The following is a 21,120-nucleotide window of genomic DNA, read 5'->3' as shown; positions in this document are numbered from 1 at the left end:
TGTTCTGAAAAATCCCTATATAAGACAAAGCCTTTGCTCAAAAGTTTGTTCATTGTCTCTCCTTTTGCTTGCAAATGCTACAACTGTGTCTCTCTCAGGGAACAATCACTTTAATTGGGTATTAAAGAGACTGGGAACGTTTCTCCTCATTGAATATATCCACTCACAGTTAGGAAAACTTTGAGTTATTAAGACAAAGGGGTTATAAACCCAGATGGGATCTTGGATGTGCTTACAACATAAACTCAGCACTACAAAAGAAAACAAAGATGACACTATGATTTCTCATAGAGAACTGCATATTCCCAGGGTAGTTTTCTTCTGAAGAAATTAGGATACTTTACTTCCAAAGTCAAAAATATTCCCCTAATTAAGCATCCATACAAGCTGCATTTTCCTTATGACTCCATTTTTTATTCATGGATTTTAAGATACCCCAAATAAACCTGGTATATAACATTAATACTACTATAATTCTAATTATCTACTTCGAACAACACTTTCATATACTGGGATTTCTGGGAGTGGTGTGATTTTAAAACACAGTGTATGTTTATATACACTGTCACAACCCTTCTTCTCCCACAAAATATTAATTTAGCAAATATTTAATACTGAAATCATGCCTTTATCACTTGGTACAATTATAATTAAGTTGGCAATATAAGTAGCTTAATAGGTAACTAGTATTTGGACTTCATACTTTAATTTTGAAAACTCACTGTAAAACACAGATATGTTCTATTTGAACTCTGTTCAATGAGCTTCAATTTCATATTTAAAGCAAGTCTATCAACTGATTCATACCTTATCTTCAACATATACTCATGAAAAACTCACTATTGTGGCCGCGTGCGGTGGCGCACTCCTGTAATCCCAGCACTTTGGGAGGCCAAGGTAGGTAGATCACTTGAAGTCAGGAGTTTGAGACCAGCCTGGCCAACATAGTGAAACCCCATCTCTACTAAAAATATAAAAGCTGGGCATGGTAATGCATGCCTGTAATCCCAGCTACTTGGGAGGCTGAGACAGAAGAATCACTTGAACCTGGGAGGCGGAGGTTGCAGTGAGCCAGGATCATGTCACTGCACTCCATCCTGGGTGACAGAGCGAGACTCTGTCTCAAAAAAAAGAATTAGCCAAGCATGTGGTCACACACCTGTAGACTCAGCTACTCAAGAGGCTGAGGTGGCAAGATAGCTTGATCTCAGGAGATTGAGGCTGCAGGACCCATGATCACGTCACTGCTCTCCAGCCTGGGCGACAGAACAAAACCGTCTCAAAAACAAAAAAAAAAAGGAAAAAACGGAAACCTAGGTATATGAAGCCATCACGGAACTGATGCACTATATAAGCCAGAGCCAACCTTTGTTGAAACTCACCTGATCTTAATAAACTCCTTGTCGTTTAAGCCATTTTGAAGTGGAGTTTTACTGCTTATAGTTAAATAAGTATCATTCTGGATTTCCACGTGTTGGCTTATACAAAAAAACTGAAATTATAAGACTGAGCCCTGTGTTTATGACTCAGAAGCATGACTTACTAACTTTGTGAATGGGGGCAGGGCACTAACCATCTTGAGGTACAAGTGAAACGACAGCATGTATTTTATAAGTACAGTTATGAAAAAAGAGAGGACAACTCAGTGTGTTAGCTGTACAATGTCTATAAACTTTTAACAGTCAGACAAGTTCTGGCAAACAACCTAGTATATCAAGTGGGGCCAATAATGGATCTACACCCCAACCCCAGAATGTTTAAATCCAAGATGCTCCACCCAATGTCCACATTATGAAAACTGCCCCCTCTATGACCAAACATATTTGAAGTCAAAGGAAACAATTGTGACTGCATGAATGCTAATAAATGAAAATTTTATTTGGGTCAGCATTAGCATTCTGATTTTTAAAGATTAGATATAGAGATATCACAAATTTGATCTTCAACCCAAACTTTTTTTTTTTTTTTTTTTTTTTGAGACAAAGTCTCACTCTGTTGCCCAGGCTGGAGTGCAGTGGCGCGATCTCGGCTCACACACCATTCTCCTGCCTCAGCCTCCCGAGTAGCTCGGATTACAGGCGCCCGCCACCACGCCTGGCTAATTTTTTGTATTTTTATTAGAGACAGGGTTTCACTGTGTTAGTCAGGATGGTCTCAATCTCCTGATCTCGTGATCTGCCCGCCTCGGCCTCCCAAAATGCTGGGATTACAGGCATGCAACCCAAACTTTAAATCCCTTATAATACCATGCTGGAAAACAGCATGAAGTATATCAACTGTGAAACAGGTTAAAGCTGGGTGCAGCAGCTCACACCTATAATCCCAGTACTTTGGGAGGCTGAGGCAGGAGGATAGCTTGAGGCCAGGAGTTCAAGACCAGCCTGAGCAACATAGCAATACCCCGTCTCTATTAGGGGGAAAAAAAAAAAAACAGTTGAGCCAACAACATGATAGGGATATGGTCTGCTATTGGCAGCCATTCAAACAACATGGCTCAAGCAATCTCTATTAAAGTGTTTGGAACAAGAAATTAACAGAGCGGCATATTCATGAAGTATAGATTTTTTTTTTCTGTGAATATCAACTATTCTGTACCAGAGACACATTCTGAAATTTACATTATTATTCTTAAAGATTTTATTAGAAAGTACTTAAAGTACTTAAATACTTCATACATTAGTATTTAAGTACTTAAGTTAGTACTTAAATTAGTATTTAATAATAATAATAAACAAGCACTAAAGAATATTTAATTGCAGAAGTAGAAAATACATTGTGAACTTCCTAAGTTATCAATCACGTTATGAGAATGTAAGTTTTATGTATTAAAAAATAAAACAAGGCAAAAGCTTTATTGCACTTAACAATATACAAAATAGAATAAATATACAAAATAAAAAATCCATTATCAGACTGTAGATACAAAATAGTTATTTGCATGTAATAAACATTAATATTTCAATAAAAAATATTTTAAATAAAATAGAATAGTATTACCAGACTGTATTAGGACAGTATAGTATCACAAAACGTTATAGGAAATAGTAACAATCTGCAAATAACAGAATTTTTTCTATTACATACTAAATACAAGTTTTATCTCCATTTATGCAAATCATTAAAGAAAATGTTAAAGAATTCTTATTCTAATTTTTTGTACTTTTATTCTAGAACTGTGTATTGCAATTTCCAAGAAATAACCTACAGTTTCCCAGAAGGATTCTTTTTAATACTGGCAGTCTTGCTGTTCAATACACAAAATACCAATCTTTTCTTCTGTCAGAAAACTCAAAATTAAAAACTACACCAGGCTCTTTGTTCAGTGTTTTCTCCTCTTCTTGGATGCAGTGAACTCTAAAGACATAAAGTTTAAAAGTCAGTCAGATCTAAAAATAAAAAACAACTGACACTTACATGATAACATCTAATTGATAATATACATTTCAACTACATAGATGTCTAACTGGTACAACACAATAAGAATACCCTCACAGCAAAGACACAACAAAAAAATCTTAAACCTGACATATTCAAGAATTTTCTCTTCAAAATGATATACCAGTTTAAAACATACTATCAGCCAGGTGCAGTGGCTCACGCCTGTAATCCCAGCACTTTGGGAGGCTAAGGTGGGTGAATCATGAGGTCAGGGGATCAAGACCATCCTGGCTAACATGGTGAAACCCCGTCTCTACTAAAATAAATACAAAAAATGAGCCGGGCGTGGTGGCACGTGTCTATAGTCCCAGCTACTCAGGAGGCTGAAACAGGAGAATTGCTTGAACACAGGAGGTGGAGGTTGCAGTGAGCCAAGATCGTGCCACTGCACTCCAGCCTGGACGACAGAGCGAGACTCCATCTCAAACAAACAAACAAACAAACAAAAAAACACATAACAACAAAAAATACTACCTCCATTGAGATAGTAAGATCTCAATCCTATTGCAATATCAATCTATTGAGATAGTGGCCCTTAGTCATTCTAAATCCTAATTAATAATAAGTTACTGTGAAGTTGTTTCATATGGGTACACCCTCCCTATAATTATATGAACCCAGGGTGCTAGATCTCAAAGGTATTTAGGCCAGTACTAAGAAGAAGAAAATGACTAAGATTTCAATTTCATTTCAATTAAACCTAGAAATGTAACCCAAAACACTAGTACCACACATCATTCTGGCTACCACAGGAGATGCCAGAACCAACACTCGAATAATTGTCCATCTAGAAACAGCACGAACCTAAAGGTTACTGATCATTAAAAGCAAAGAAAGTAATAGAAAACACAAAAACATGAAAATTATAAAAGATGTGGCAAAAAGAAATATTCCGGCCGGGTGCAGTGGCTCCCGCCTGTAATCCCAGCACTTTGGGAAGCCAAAGCAAGCAGATCACTTAAGGTCAGGAGTTCAAGACCAGCCTGGCCAACACGGTGAAACCCCATCTCTACAAAAATACAAAAATGAGCCGGGCATGATGGTGGGTGCCTGTAATCCCAGCTACTTGGGAGGTTGAGGCAGGAGAATCACTTGAACCCGGGAGATGGTGTTTGCAGTGAGCTGAGATCACGCCATTGCACTCCAGCCTGGGTGACAGAGCAAGACTCTGTCTCAAAAAAAAAAAGAAAAAAAGAAAAGAAAAGAAAAAAAAATATTCCCCACCAGTGAAACACAAAAGGGAAATGGCAGAAAAAGAAAAAGAGAAAAGACAAGTAAAAAAAAAAAAATTAAGATGAAAACAAATTCCTAAGCCAGGCACGGTGGCTCATGCCTATAATCCCAGCACTTTGGAAGGCTGAGGCAAGTGGATCACTAGAGCCCAGGAGTTTGAGACCAGCCTAGGCAACACAGTGAGACCCTGTCTCTACAAAAAATACAAAAATTAGCCAGGCATGGTGGCATGTGCCTTCAGTCCCAGCGACTCAAGAGGCTGAGGCGGGAGGGGAGGATAGCCTGAGCCGGGGAGGTCGAAGCTGTAGTAAGTCACTGTGATCGAATCACCGCACTCCAGCCTGGGCAACCCAGCAAGACCCTGTCTCATGAAAAAAAATAAAACAAATTCCTGGAAGAGAGCAGCAGTCAGGATTAGAAGTACTGAAACACTGTCCAGATGAAAGCAGGTCAGAGGTCTGACAGAGACATCTCTACAAAGATGAAACTGATAAGATACCTAATGGGTATCCATACCATTCATTTATTGTATTATCCCTGACTTTGAGATGTCATTAATGATATGACTAATACTGAAATGCTCCAATGGGTCAAAGATGAAAGGATCACAAGAACACACAGCAAACTGTCATGTTCCTCAAGGGTTCTAAACCTTGATGCTCTACGAGTATAAGTTAGTTTACTTGACTAGTTTGACAAAATTTTATCTGTACCTGTTCCACTCAAACTTTCATTCTCTTCTTCTTCTGTAATTACAGGCATACTCTGACTTAAAGGTTTATCTTCCTTGTGTATATTCTGCACATTACCTAGAAATATTTAGAAAATGATTTATATGAAAGCAAAGAATATTATAATCTTTGAGAAAACATTTTACAAAAACTCATTATTACAGCATAAAAATTAGACATGTAAAAACTGAAACTGTAATGGTAAACAGAAATATGCATTCTAGAATACCTATATTTTTTCAAATACTAACATATTTGTATTTATACTGTGAAAATAGTCTCTAGTTCTTCCACTAGAGAAAACAGAGAAAAAAGGAATAAACAAAATTAGCCAAACACAAATACCATATTTAATCTTTATCACACATGACAGGGGTTATATATCTGCAGCCATCAAAGAATAATCACATATGTTACTTCAACTTTATTAAATTAATTACAAATGTAATTTTTGAGTTTAACAGCCTTACTTTTGGATGTGAACATACTTTCTTTTCTCACCACATATGCTCTACAAGATATATTCCTCTAGTCATAGTTTGCGATTGACTTTCCATTTTCAAAAACACTAGAGGTTCTCTACATCAACCTTCTGTTACCTGAAGAAGTATCCCAACCAAATTTATCAGATACCATTGTCATATCAAGTACCATTTAGCACACAATTTCCATGTCCCAAAAGCAACCCCCATACACAGTGACTGTTTTTTATGCTGTTTTTCTTTGCCCCAACACTTTTATCATTTGATATATCTTGCTATTTTTTTTTTTTTTTTAATGGAGTCTCACTCTGTCACCCAGGCTGCAGTGCAGTGGCGCGATCTTGGCTCATTGCAACCTCTGCCTCCTGGGTTCAAGCAATTCTCCTGCCTCTGCCTCCTGAGCCTGCACACTAAGAACAGAAAGACGTTCACTACAATAAGTGTAACAGAAACACTATGTTTTAAAAAAAAAAAAAAAAAAAGACATACGAACAAAGCACTGCGGCATGAAGCCATTTAGTATAAACTGCCCCACACTTAAGCTATTTTTTTTTTTGAGACAGTCTCTCTCTGTAGCCCAGGCTGGAGTATAGTGGCGTAATCTCAGCTCACTGCAACCTCTGCCTCCCAGGCTTAAATGATTCTCATGCCTCAGCCTCCTGAGAAGCTGGGACTACAGGTGCATGCCATCACGCCCAGCTAATTTCTGTATTTGTAGTAGAGATGGGGGTTCCACCATGCTGGCCAGGCTGGTTTCAAACTCCTGACCTCAAGTGATCCACCTGCCTCGACCTCCCAAACTGCTGGGATTACAGGTGTGAGCCACCGCACCCGGCCTATTTCTTGATAGAATCATTACATTATAAAACCCAGTAACATAATCCTTATGATGGTGACCGTGACTTGTCAGGAGAAAATTAAATTATGTTAAGGATACAGTGTTCCAGAAAATAAGAGCATAAAATATATTTGACTTTAATATATTTATAATTACAAAAATGATAAATGTAGAAAAAAGGAAACATATAAAAGAGAATGCAATATATTTGAGAAAGATAGCCAAAAATAATTAAATTTTTAAAAAGCAAATTTTGGCTGGGGGTGGTGGCTCACGCCTGTAATCCCAGCACTTTGGGAGGCTGAGGGGGGTGGATCACAAGGTCAGGAGTTCAGGACCAGTCTGGCCAACATGGTGAAACCCTGCTTCTACTAAAAATACAAAAATTAGCTGGGCATGGTGGTGGGTGCCTGTAATCCCAGCTACCCAGGAGACTGAGGCAGGAGAATTGCTTGAATCCAGGAGGCGGAGGTTGCAGTGAGCCGAGATCGCACCACTGCACTCCAGCTCTGGGCGACAGAGCAAGACTCCATCTTGGGAGCGAACAAAAAAGTAAATTTCAACATTGTAATCATTAACCTCAATTATCCATAAAACTAACTCCCTAGAAGGTCTCAGGTGGGCAGTTTTACTATGCTCAAAGCTAAATGTGTGGGGTGCAATGATCAGTAACAGACCATTACTGATTATTCAAACAAATGATTACTAGTCAGGCAGCTAGAATACAACTAACAACAAATTTACTTAAGTGTATGTCTAATCTGAGCTCCAGATCCACACCTCCAGTGACCTGGGAGGTAGCACAGTATGACTACTGAATCAGGCTTGGATTCAGACAGACTCATTCCAGTCTCAGTTCTGCTATGTATTATCTAGAAGGCCTTGGACATGTGAGAAAAAGTTTGTCAGATAAAAAGTGTTACACAGCCGGGTGCGGTGGCTTGCGCCTGTAATCTCAGCATTTTGGGAGGCTGAGGTGGGTGGATTATTTGAGGCCAGGAGTTCGAGACCAACCTGGCCAACATGGTAAGACCCCATCTCTACTAAAAATACAAAAATCAGCCAGGCATGGTGGCGAGCGCCTGTAATCGCAGCTACTGGGGAGGCTGAGGCAGGAGAATCGCTTGAACCCAGGAGGTGGAGGTTGCAGTGAGCCGAGATCGTGCCACTGCACTCCAGCCTGGGTGACAGAGCAACACTCCATCTCAAAAAAAAGTGTCTCATAAATAGTAGTTGCTGTCATCTTCATCCATCATAGCACTGGTATTACTGATGTCCTATCAACATGCATGTTATATTCCAGGAATGGTGAGCACATAATTGAAGCTTAAATAACACAAGCTTAAGTAAATTCCATCAATATACTGAGCACTCATTAATACACCAATTAATTATTACAGAAATCAGTCTGGAAAGGCGGACTGAAGCGAATTCTCCCCCCAGTGAAATCTTTATTGTGTCATCATATTTCTCCAGCAAGGACACAAATATCCTCCCAGGTGCTCAGACATTAAGCATTCTTGTCTCACCCCTCTCCACTAGTCTCCGTATTTGGCTCTTATGTCTGTTAGCCTTGCTTCTCTAATTCCTACAACCATGTGGCACACGCTCATTACTCCTAAATCTGAACTACCGCAACAGCCCTCTACTTAGTGTTCCTATTTTCAGTTTGTTCTCAGCTACCTACCATTCTACTCCCAGACTGATTTTCAAGGAAAACTTTGGGCATGCCACTTTCTTGCTCAAAAGTTTCAGTTGATTCCCCGTCTGCCTACTAACTGAAGTGTAAACTTGTTGATTCCACATTTAAGGCCTGGTCACAATACAATCCTCAACCTATTTTTCCAGCACTTTTAACATTTAACTCCCCAACATACCCCCTTTACAATCCAGCCTAAATGGACCCCTCACTCTATACTTCCCAGCTACTTTGCCTTTTTCACACCAGCCCCTCTACTTGTCTGAGTCTATGAAATTATGTTTACCTTATTTGTAAAAAGGTTTTTGGATTTCTACTGATTAGTAAAGTAACACATAGTTATATAAAATCCAAACATTACAGACATTTATGGATAGTTTCTCATACTATCCTTGAAAATTAACCACTGGTAATACTTCATACACGTCTAGATTTCTTCAGTGCTATATATTATGTTCATGTGTGTATGTATGTATTTTTTTTTATTAATAGAAACGAGATCATACTCTTTTTTAAAAAGCCTTTTCACTATGAAATGTATAGATAATGCTGTGTTTTATTTTTAGTTGACATATTTTGGATATACTTTCATAATACAGAGCTTTCCCTAGCCTTTTTTTTTTTTTTTGAGACGGAGTCTTGCTCTGTCACCCAGGCTGAAGAGCAGTGGCGCTATCTCGGCTCACTGCAACCTCCGTCTCCTGGGTTCAAGCGATTCTCCTGCCTCAGACTCCCAAGTAGCTGGGACTACAGGCACCCGCCACCACACCCAGCTAATTTTTGTATTTTTAGTAGAGGCGGGGTTTCACCATATTGGCCAGCTGGCCAGGCTGGTCTTGAACTCCTGACCTTGTGATCTGCCTGCCTCGGCCTCCCAAAGTGCTGGGACTACAGGCGTCAGCCACCGTGCCCAGCCTCCCTAGCTTTTTAGTAACTGCAAAGTATTCCTTTGTATGGACTGAAAATAATTTTATTTACCCATTATACATATGAGTTGTTTAGTTTGCCATTTCAAATAATCCTGCAATGAATTTCCTTTTATATTTATGATTTGTACAGAATAAATTCCTAGCAATTCTAAAAGGCATGTACATTTAAAATTTTGACATGATTCTAAATTGCTCTATGAAAAGAATGTGCCAATTTACTCTCCCACTTAAACTGAGATTTTATTTCCTCACACTTTCATTATCAATGGGTATTATCTTTCATCTTTATCAAATAACATAAAAATCATGTTTTAATTTATGTATCTTTAATTATAAATGAAATTCAATTATTTCCTATATGCACTGACTGCCTGCCTGCATTTGTTATTGCCTGTTCACGTACTAAGCTATTTATCTACTGGGTGGTGGCCCTTTTCTTATTCATTTATAAGAGCTCTTTTAAAATTAGAAATTTTAACAGTATCATATGTGCAAATGGATTTGTAAGATCTTTTGCCTTTTATGGAACTGAAGGCTCCTCTTTTTGAAAAACTGTAAAATCAAAAATACCTTTCCACTGTATGGAAATGAACGTTTGATTAATGAGAAGCTACAAAGTAAGCATTTGGGTCTTTACTATTCAGGTAACTACTTCTGCTTCAGAGTATTTACAATACCTTAGCTGGATTAGTTAAGCCATGATGGAGATCTGAATTCAGATCACATTTTATAATACTTTATTCTTTCTCATGGGTAAATCCTCCCTAACACCCTGAGAAAATTCATTAACAAATCTCAGATGTACTATAGAGCCTGTCCTTAAGTTAGTTTCAGAATTTACAAAGCAGTTGTTTTCAGGAACTAATTAAGATATGATTGGTGATATCATAAATCACACCTGTCACACATTCAAGATGAAAGTTCATTTCATTTAACTTCTTTCTTTTCCCATTTTGTTCTTGTTCCTCCTTTGTTCCTCAATCACATTAAAAAAATTTTTTCAGGTCTTCAAGAAAGCAGCTTGGCCGGCTTATCTTGTTGCTGTGCCTACATGAAGGCAATTAATAAAAAGTGCTTGTGAGGGTTTCTAAACCTAAATATCTTTGGTACTTCTGTTAAAGTGAACTAAATACGGCCTGAGAAGGACTCTGTACTTCTATATTTGAGTCCTTGTGGACAAACTGCAATCTAGCTTAATAGGTAGACAAGATTGAAAACCAAATTTAGGAGTATGTGCCTGAACAATAGCTGAGTCTTGGCCAATCCCAGCGGCAGTACTTCAACCATTCATACACTGCTGAGCCTTCAAACTGTGTTCAAATAAGGCAAATGCACAGCTGTAACCAATCCAGCTGTTCTGTACCTCACTTCCGATTTCTGTACCTCATTTCCCTTTTGTTGGCTATAAATCTTCCACCACGTGGCTGCACTGGAGTCTCTGAATCTGCTGTGATTCTGGGGGTTGTGCGATACTCGAAACGTTCACTGCTCAATTAAACTCCTTTAAATTTAATTCAGCTGAACATTTTCTTTTCAGAAAAAAAATTTTAATTTACCAGAAGTTAATTTCTGAAATATAATCAAACTAAACAATCTTTTCCTTATGTCTTCTCTTTTTGTTCGTGTTTGGCCACCAGTCAGGTTTACTGAAGTATTATTAACATACAATAAAATTCACCCATTTTTGCTGTACAGAGAAGTTTGGACAAATGCATGGCTGTGCAATCTACCACTGCAACGAAAATATAGATTTCCATCACCCCAAAAGTTTCTCTGTGCCACTTTGCATTCAATACCTTCCCCTACCCCTAAGTCCCTAGCAACCAAATATGTTTTCTGTCCCTACAGATTTGCCTTTTCCAGAATGTCATATAAATAGAATCACAGAGTATACAGCCTTTTGCGTCTGTCTGCTTTCACAGAGCACACTGAATTCAGATTCATCTATGTTGTTACATGTATGATAGCTCTTTTATTGCTGGGTTGTATTTCATTGTATGGATATGCCACAGTTTATCCAATCAGCAGTGGAAGGATTTTTAGGCTGTTTGCAGTTCTTGCAATTATGAATAAAGCCACATAAACTTTTGCATACACATTTCTGTGTGAACATTAAGTGTTCATTTCTCTTGAGTAAATACCAAGGAATAGTATTTCTGGGTCAGATGGTAAGCACATTTACCTTTTAAAAACTAGGAGTTTTCTAAAGTAACCACATCATTCTGGATTCACACCAGGAAAGACGCAGGTTCCTCTTGTTCCAAATCCTCAACAGCTTTTTTCATTACAATTTTTGTTTTGCTTTGTGGGGTTCTTTTTGTTGTTGCCATTCCGGGTTTAGTGGAATGTCACTGTGGTCTTAATTTTCATTTCTCTAGTAACTAAAGATGCTGAGCATCTTTTCATATGATTATTTGCCATCCATATCTTTTCTTTGGTGAAATGTTTTAGCCATTTCTTCATTGGGTGGGCTGTATATTTATTGAGTTAGACTTCTTTATATATTACTATTTTGGATACAAGACCTTTATCAGGGAAGTAGTTTGCAAAAATTTTCTCCCAGTCTGTGGCTTATCTTCTCATCTTCTTAACAGTGTCTTCTGAAGACAAAAATTGTAACTTTGAGAATGCCAATTTATCAATTTTTTTTTTTGTTTCATGATTTGCTTGTGTTTTTGTGTCATGTATTTAAAAATCTTGCCCAACCCAAGAACACAAACATTTTTCTCCTCCATATTTTTTCAAAAGTTTTATAATTTAGGTTTCAAATTTAGGTCCATAATCCATTTTGAATTTTTTTTTGGATAAGATAAGGGATATTGGTCTTTATTCTTGCAATGTCAGTAAGCTGCAAAGTGTTCCCTCTTGTATTTTCTGAAAGAATCTAGATCACTCCTTTCTTAAATGTTTGCTAAAATTTCCAGAGAAGCCTGGGAATTTAATTTCTTTAGCAGTGTGAGAGGAAAATAAATCTTGGGACCCCAAAATCACTAAGCTAAAGGGAAAAGTCAAGCTGGGAACTGCTTAGGGCAAACCAGCCTCCCATTCTATTCAAAGTGATCCCTCTGAGGCTCACCTAAGACAAATGCATATCTGATTGCTTCCTCTCCCTTACTGCTTATGTGAAAATGCAGATTCATTGAGCCAGAGTAAATTGCGTATTATTTGTATTACGTGGAAGGCCATCAAAGACTCAAAAAATGCAATGCAACTTTTTGTCTTACCTACTTCTAACCTGGAAGCCCCCACTTGTTGCCTTACCAGACCAAACCAATGTACAACTTACACATATTGATGATGTGTCATATCTCCCTAAAATGTATAAAAGCAAACTGTATCCCAACCACACTGGGCACATGTCTCAGGACTTCCTGAGGTTGTATCACAGGCACATCCTTAACCCAGGCAAAATAAACTTCTAAATCAACTGAGACCTGTCTCAGATATTTTGGGGTCTCAGTAGACATTAGACTATTCAGATTTCTTCCGTCAGTTTTTGAAACTTGTGTCTCTCTCTCTCTTTTTTTTTTTTGAGACAGAGTTTCCCTCTTGTTGCCCAGGTTGGAGCGCAAAGGCTCCAACTTGGTGCGATCTTGGCTCACCGCAACCTCCGCCTCCCGGGTTCAAGCAATTCTTCTGCCTCAGTCTCCCAAGTAGCTGGGATTACATGCATGTGCCACCAAGCCCAGCTAGTTTTGTATTTTTAGTAAAGACGGGGATTCTCCATGTTGGCCAGGCTGGTCTCGAACTCCCGACCTCAGGTGATCCACCTGCCTCGGCCTCCCAAAGTGCTGTGATTACAAGCATGAGCCACCGTGCCCAGCCTGGAAACTTGTGCCTCTTAATAAATTTATTCATTTTATTTAAGCTACCTAACTTACCGGCATAAAATTATTTATAATTTTGCCTTGGTCACCTTTTAATCTTTGTAAGGTCTACAGTGGTAACCCTTACCTTCCTAAATTTTTGTTCCTAATTATTTTTCGGCAAATTCTCTTTAGAATATTTTTAGGCGTAAAATCATTCACATATCATGATAATTTTCTAGGCTCTCTTTCTGATGTCACATCTCCCTTCACTCTCCTATCTAATTACACTGACTAGCTCTTTAAGAGCAATGTTAAACAAAACTGTGATACTTCTTGCATATTACCATTGAACATGAGGCAGTTTGTAATCTAATACACAAGTGCACACACACACTTTTAAGATTAAAGAAATAATCTTCTATTTTATCTAGGGCAGGAGTTAACAAACTATGGCCCCTGGACCAAATGTGACCAACCACCTGCTTTTATACAGTTTTACTGGACTACGACCACACTAATGTGTGTTGGTATTATCTATAGCTACTTTCACATTACAATGGTAGAGCTGAGTAGTTGTGACAGAAACACGGCTCACAAAACCTAAAATATTTACTACCTGGCCCTTTACAGAAACAGTTTGCTGACTCCTTGATCTAGAGGATTTTTTTTTTTTTAAATCAAGAATGGATGGTAGATATTATCAAATGTCTTCTTTGGTAACTATTAAATTCACATTTTCCCCTTTAACCTATTGATGTGGTAAATCATATTAATAGATTCTGAATGCATCCTGAAATAAGTGTACTCAGTCAAGGTGTTTTTGTGTCTAGGATTATTTTTGATACATGTGACTTAGGATTTTTTCAGTAATACTCATAAGTGAGTTTAGTCTAACAATTTTCTTCACAATATCCTTTAGCATTGTGAAAGCAAGTAGAAAAATCTCCTTTTGAACTATTTCTTGATCATACTTAACAAATATGGTATCTCCTCTGAATTCTCAGTGCACTTCAAACTACTGTTATACAACTTAATCATATCTGGGACATATTAAAGGTATTTAACTTCAGTTCTCCCTCCATTGCTTCAATATAGAGGAAAAAATGCTAAAAGGCTGTTAACTTATCTTCATATATTCCTGCAGTAGTTGACAGTGAATTTCGTTATTAGTCATTAAATATTTACTGTTTCTTATGCTCCTTTTTCTCTCACCTTAAGTAAACCTGTTAGTCAAATTCCAAATTTATGTAGGGTGCATATACATTATTCACACAATTTTAAAAAAACCAAACTATTGCCGGGTGAGGTGGCTCACGCCTGTAATCCCAGCATTTTGTGAGGTCAAGGCGGGCGAATCACAAAGTCAGGAGTTCAAGACCAGACTGGCCAACATAGTGAAACCCCGTCTCTACTAAAAACACAAAAAAAAATTACCCAGGCGTGGTGGCGGGCGCCTATAGTCCCAGCTAATTGGGAGGCTGAGACAGGAGAATCGCTTGAACCCGGGAGACAAAGGTTGCAGTGAGCCGAGATCGCGCCACTGCACTCCAGCCTGGGCAACACAGCAAGACTCTGTCTCAAGAAAACAAAACAAAAAAAACAAAAAAACCAAACTATTGAAATACATACGAAAGTTATTTCCTTAAGAAGAAAGGTAATTTTACAGATACACTGTGTCAAAGAAAAAGGACATCTTAATACAGCTAAAAAGAAACATGGTTTATAGAATGCATTATTTATATCTCATTCTACAAATAAGTTTGATTCACACACAAAAATTACTACTAAAATATGCACTGGAGGCCGCGTATGGTGGCTCATGCCTGTAATCTCAGCACTTTGGGAGGCCAAGGCAGGTGGATCACCTGAGGTCAGGAGTCCAAGACCAGCCTGGCCAACATGGTGAAACCCCATCTCTACTAAAAAAAATACAAAAAAAAATTAGCTGGGTATGGTGGCAGGTGCCTGTAGTCCCAGCTACTCAGGAGGCTGAGGCAGGAGAATTGCTTGAACCTCGGAGGCGGAGGTTTCAGTGAGCCAAGATCGTGCCATTGCACTCCAGCCTGGGCAACAAGAGCAAAACTCCCTCTCAAAAAAAAAAAAAAAAAGTGCACTGGATAATTCTAGACTAATTTCATAACTATCTAGCTATTAATTGATATATCACTTTAGACAAGTTATTTAATCTGTATAGGCCTAAATTTTTTTTTTTTTTTTTTTTTTTTTTTGAGAGAGTCTTGCTCTGTCACCTACGCTGGAGTGAAGTGACATGATCTCAGCTCACTGCAACCTCCGCCTTCCGGGTTCAAGCAATTCTCGTGCCTCAGCCTCTCAAGTAGCTGGGATTACAGGCATGCGCTACCATGCCCGACTTTTATATTTTTAGTAGAAACAGGGTTTCACCATGTTGGCCAGGCTGGACTTGAACTCCTGACCTCAAGTGATCCGCCCACCTAGGCCTCTCAAAGTGCTGGGATTACAGGCATGAACCATAGCACCCGGCCAGGCCAAAATTTCATCATCTATAAAATGATACATTTGATATGATTCCTAGGATCCCTTTCAAGCAATAAGATTCCAAGAATCTAACAGAATTTATTTTTAATATTAAATCTCACAAAAATGTTCTCAAACAAGTATCTAATCCTTCTTAACAAGTAAGTAAAGATGAGTCAAAGATGTAAATAAAACCCATTATCCTTTGTTGAATCTTAGTAAGACTTTAAAAAGTTACCTTTGTTTCTGAAAGACATCTTCCTTCCTGCTGGTTTCAATCTTTCTTTCTTCTCTTTTTTCCTAGTTGCTTTGACTTGCCCTTGACCAGATGCAGAATCAGAGTCAGAAGAGTCAAGTTTAACTTGACGATGCCTTCTTGATTTGGATGCCTTAAGAGTACAATCCAATTAACCAATAAATTATAAAATGAATCCAAATGATAGGTAATTCAGAGGAAGACAAAATGTACAATCAAAGATGAGGAAAGATTTACAGAAATATCTGTCTCATAAAGTACTTTACCATTACCCCTGGCTGGTTTACTATAACTACCTGTGTCATGTAAATAGTCTCTTATTTTTATAACCTGAAGTTTCCTGCAGCTGTCATTACCATCTACTCACATGGGCTTAAAATGAAGTTGTTCTATTATCTGGCATGGTTGGGCAACAAAGGTGTAGAGGCATCTTCTAATAAATTTATTTCCCTTAGGCACTACCACACATTCCAAGTAGAAGTACTTCGCGCTTGGCTCCAGGTTTGGCCATGTGGCCCAGATCTGGCCGCAGTGAGTTTAACATCCCCATGGCCAGGGTAATTTGTTGGGAGTAGGGAGGCAAGCAGGCAGGGTATGTGGTATGTATCATGGCTAATGAAATGCTATTTTTGGAATTGTCTAACTATTAAGAAGGAAAAATTCTTTCTTGCCTTGGAAGCTAAAGCTGGGAACATGCAAGGCTGGAGCTGTCAGGAAAACAGCACTTGACGGCAGTGAAAATGGAGGGCCAGTCTTAATGACAGCTTTGTCTGAGACACAGATATCTTTAGCCAATCCTGGCTAAAGATTTGTTTTGTTACATCAGTAGGTGAATTCCCTTACTTGCTTAAGCAAAGAATTTTCAGTTAATGCTGTATATGCAATACAGGTATTAACAATTCTTTTTTCTTTTCTCTTTTTCTTTTGAGACGGAGTCTTGCTTTGTCACCCAGGCTGGAGTGCAGTGGCACGACCTCAGCTCACTGCAACCTCTACCTCCCGGGGTTCACACCATTCTCCTGCCTTAGCCTCCCGAGTAGCTGGGACTACTGGTGCCCACCACCACACCCGGTTAATTTTTTGTATTTTTAGTAGAGATGGGGTTTCACCGTGTTAGCCAGGATGGTCTTGATCTCCTGACCTCATGATCCGCCCACCTCTGCCTCCCAAAGTGCTTACAGGCATGAGCCACTGCGCCCGGCCAACAATTCTTAAAAAGCAACCACGTATAGCTGTCTCTCAGTATCCATGGAGGATTAGTTCCAGGACTTCCTTCAGATACCAAAATTCAGAGAAGCTCAAATTCCTGATATAAAATTGTGTAGTATTTGCATATAACCTATGCACTTCCTCCCATATACTTTTAATCATCTCTAGATTACTTATAATACCTAATACTGTGTAAATGATTGTCATATTATTCAAGGAATAATGGCAAGGAAAAAAGTCCATACATATTTGGTACAGATGCATTTTTTTTTTCAAATATTTTCAATCCACAATTGGTTCAATCCATGGATGCAGAAACCAGATACACTACAGTAACCAAAACAGCATGGTACTGGTACAAAAACAGACACACAGACCAATGGAACAGGACAGAGAACTCAGAAATAAAGCCACACACCTACAACCACCTGATGGTTGACAGAGTTGACAACAAAAATTGACAAGTGAGACCTAATTAAACTACAGAGCCTCTGTACAACAAAAGAAACAACAAAGTAAACAGACAACCTACAAAATGAGAGAAAATAGTCACAAACTTTGCATTCAATAAAGGTCTAATATTCATAATCTATAAGAAAATTAATTCAACAAACAAAAAACCACCCCATTAAAAAATGGGCAAAGGGCTGGGCACAGTGGCTCACATCTGTAATCCTAGCACTTTGGAAGGCTGAGGTGGGACTGAAAAAACAGGAAGGTGCATTGAAAATCTATAGAAAATAGTGTCTCATTCCTCAACCTCAGAGCTAGGCAACTGATCTCCTGTACAAAACAGAAGGCCTGCTCCCTGAAGAGGCTAAACGAGAAAGGCTGCGGGCTCAAAGGAAACTGGTGTAGGTGAGGAAGGAGATGAGGCCTCTTATCGAAAATAGAGGGGCTGAGTGAAACCTGCATAAGGAATGGTGAGCCTCGTGGCTGATTCTCTCTGTAGGCTCCCAAAACATTGGCAGCTGGGCTTATTTCCCACCCTCCTCCCCTAGACAAGGGAGTGAAAGATTGCTCTCTAAATAACTAGATCCAAGACAAAGAAATCTAGAGGTTAGATAAGCTCTTGATCTCCTCTTGACCACCCTTAAATATGAAAAGACATCTGAGGATCTTCAATCATTTTTAAAAAGCCAACAAAATGCGCCAGGTGCACTGGCTCACGCCTGTAATCCCAGCACTTTGGGAGGCCGAGGCAGGTGGATCACCTGAGGTCGGGAGTTCGAGACCAGCCTGGTGAACATGGAGAAACCCCAACTCTACTAAAAATACAAAATTAGCCATGCGTGGTGACGCATGCCTTTGTAATCCCAGCTACTCAAGAGGCTGAGGCAGGAGAAGCACTTGAACCTGGGAGGCGGAGGTTGCAGTGAGACAAAATTACATCACTGCACTCCAGCCTGGGCAACAAGAGCAAAACTCCGTCTCAAAAAAAAAAAAAGCCAACAAAGGGAAAGAGTTCAAACAAATAGAAAAAAAAGAACTCAAAGGAAATAGGAGGAACCATCAAAAAAAACTGTAGTTAATACCCTTGAAGAGAAAAAGTTATTGCATCCTGTGAAAAAGAAAAATACGTTAAAAAAAATAAAACAAGAAACATTCAGAGAACAAAAAAAATTATTGGTAATGAAAAAATATCAGGGGAAATTTTTTTAAATCAATATAATGGTTCAGAAGATAAAAGCCTAAGAAATCTACCTGAAAATAGAAAATGAGACAGAGACTGGAAATAGAAGAGAAAAATAAGAAAAGCTGAAGAAGAGAAAAGATGCAGGAAAGAACATTTGTATCAAAGAAACAATACAGAAACTTCTTCAGAACTGAAGGATATCAGATTGAAAGGAGGTCACCATGAGTGCCAAGGGCAATAAACAAAAAAGATGTACACCAAGTTACATTATATGTATTAAATGAAATTTCAGAACTCCAGGGACAAAGCAAAACCTAAAACCTTCCAAAATCAGAAATACTAGAAGCTGGAAGACAATAAAGGAATGGCATCAAAATTCCAGGTAAATATCAGAAGAAACTGCTAAAAGAGAAGAAGTCAAAGATGCTGCCTCTCAAGGTTAGGCATACAAGGGTGGGAAGTGGCAGAGAAGGGGATTGTTGTGCTATATAATCTCTCTAGCATTATTTGACTTTTAAAACTAAGTACATGTATTACTACTTTGATGAAAAATTGAAATATAATTTAAAAAGCAGTCAAGTTCCAAATTACCTTATTAAAGAATAACTTACCTGTATGACAACTGAAAAGGCCTTTGATTTTATTTTCGCTAACGATTCTGCCCTTTCACATCTCTGGATGTAAAATAAGAAGGAAAAAAAGTTAAAACACACAAACATTAGGTGAAAAACTGAATACTCAAGTATTTATTATCAGAAGTAAGATTTCAGACAGAATGTAGGGTAAAAGAAACTAACATACATTGGGTATACATTGAGTACACACACATAGACATACACCATATTCTCTCACAGATGTAGCAGGTGCCATAACACCATCCCCATAGTTAGAGATCATTTTCATTCAGGATTCAAGGAGGACAGTATGAATGAAAGCCTGGGTGATCAGGCAGAACCCTGAACTGCCATTCCCTCCTCATCTGCCTATACTCAAAGACGGCTCCTTGTCTCATCCACTAAGATGGATGAAAACTCTGGAGGCAGGAAGCAGTATATAGTATAATAGCTTGGGCTCTACACTGGTTGAAAGGCTGACAAGTGAGAAAAGATATATTACAAAAGCCTGATCCCGATCCTCTACGAACTGAGGGCACCTTCCATAGTCAAGCTGTCCTTTCCCTGCGGAAAACTATTATCATCCTCTCTCCCAACCTACACCTGATGTGGCCTCCACAAGGCTTCCAGTAAAGAACAAACTACCTTTTCACAGAAGCATGATTCAGAATTTTCTCTTATATGTCTTATAATACTGACCATGGGTCACAATGCTCAGTATACAGAATCACAGCCACACATAATATGAATTGCAAAGTTTTCTGACCTCTGTTTCTTGCGAATTTCCTTCCATTTTTTCTTCTCCATCATTCATTTTTGATTTTAAGGATGGATTCTAAAAGAGCAAAAAAGATACATACACACACACACACAAATTTACAATTCAATTAACTGCAAATCAATTTTAGAACAGTGAGAAATCATTTTTAATAAATGAAAAACTAAAAGATCATTCACATTATATACCACCTAACCTTAAGATCACAGGTTTCAAAATGTTCTACAATTCATCAATAAAATGCTTAAATCCTCCTAACTAATGTGGTAGTCTTTATGTGGTAGTAAGAAAACGGGCTTATTCTCCTTTCCTTCAGGTTTTCAGAGCTTGTAGTAATGCTCTTTGAAGAGAGTTTATCTATTAAAAGAGCATACTGGCTATGCATGGTGGCTAATCCTGTAATCCTAATACTTTGGGAGGCTGAGGTGGGAGGATCGCTTGAGGCCAGGAGTTCCAAACCAGCCTGGGCAACATAGCAAGACCCCATCTCTACAAAAAAAAAATTAAAACTAAACTGGTTCTATCCCTGGCAACATAGCAAGACCCTGTCTCTACAAAAAACAAAAAAAAATTAGTTGGGCATGGGTGGCACATGTCTGCAAACCCAGTAACACAGAAGGCTGAGGTGGGTGGATCACTTAAGCCTGGAAGGTTGAGGCTGCAGTGAGCTGTAGTCATGCCACTGCATTCCAGCCAGGGTGACAGAGCAAGACCCTGTCTATATACATATATATAAAGAATACCAACAAATTTTTACATTAAATGCCTAAGTCATTTGTGTAACCTATTTGTAGGACTTAAAGTATCCAAACATTCTAAAACTTGCTATCTCTCATTAAAATAAATGCAGAGGAATAGTTATTTTCTTCTTCCCAAGACTATCATCTTATCAGTTTCCTTGTTTATCTTTTCTAAAATTAAGTTTTGAGCCAGCTTCCTTTATATAACAGAAAGTGAAAAAGTAGCAAGAAA

At 38.4% G+C, this 21,120-nt stretch overlaps 1 protein-coding gene across 3 annotated transcripts in view; it reads right to left on the bottom strand.

Annotated features, from left to right (window-relative positions):
- Positions 1 to 1,857: 1,857 nt before the first annotated feature.
- SNAPC1 (small nuclear RNA activating complex polypeptide 1) overlaps positions 1,858 to 21,120 on the bottom strand; it is a 33,887-nt gene continuing 14,624 nt past the window's right edge. For 2 of the 3 annotated variants that reach the window (XM_009249139.4, XM_063715587.1), the window contains 5 exons: positions 20,137 to 20,205; positions 19,368 to 19,430; positions 15,894 to 16,044; positions 5,385 to 5,480; positions 1,858 to 3,354 (listed from right to left, as the gene is read on the bottom strand). In XM_009249139.4, the coding sequence (XP_009247414.2) occupies positions 3,320 to 3,354; positions 5,385 to 5,480; positions 15,894 to 16,044; positions 19,368 to 19,430; positions 20,137 to 20,205 (414 nt within the window). In that variant the 3' untranslated portion in view covers positions 1,858 to 3,319. Of the gene's footprint in view, positions 3,355 to 5,384; positions 5,481 to 5,530; positions 10,398 to 15,893; positions 16,045 to 19,367; positions 19,431 to 20,136; positions 20,206 to 21,120 lie in introns of those variants that run through there. The other variant, XM_054530718.2, reaches the window with a different exon arrangement.

This window comes from Pongo abelii, chromosome 15 (assembly GCF_028885655.2).
Source record: "Pongo abelii isolate AG06213 chromosome 15, NHGRI_mPonAbe1-v2.0_pri, whole genome shotgun sequence".
NCBI lineage: Eukaryota > Metazoa > Chordata > Mammalia > Primates > Hominidae > Pongo > Pongo abelii.
Note: the sequence above shows the minus strand (reverse complement) of the source record. Positions and strands in the feature narration are given on the sequence as shown.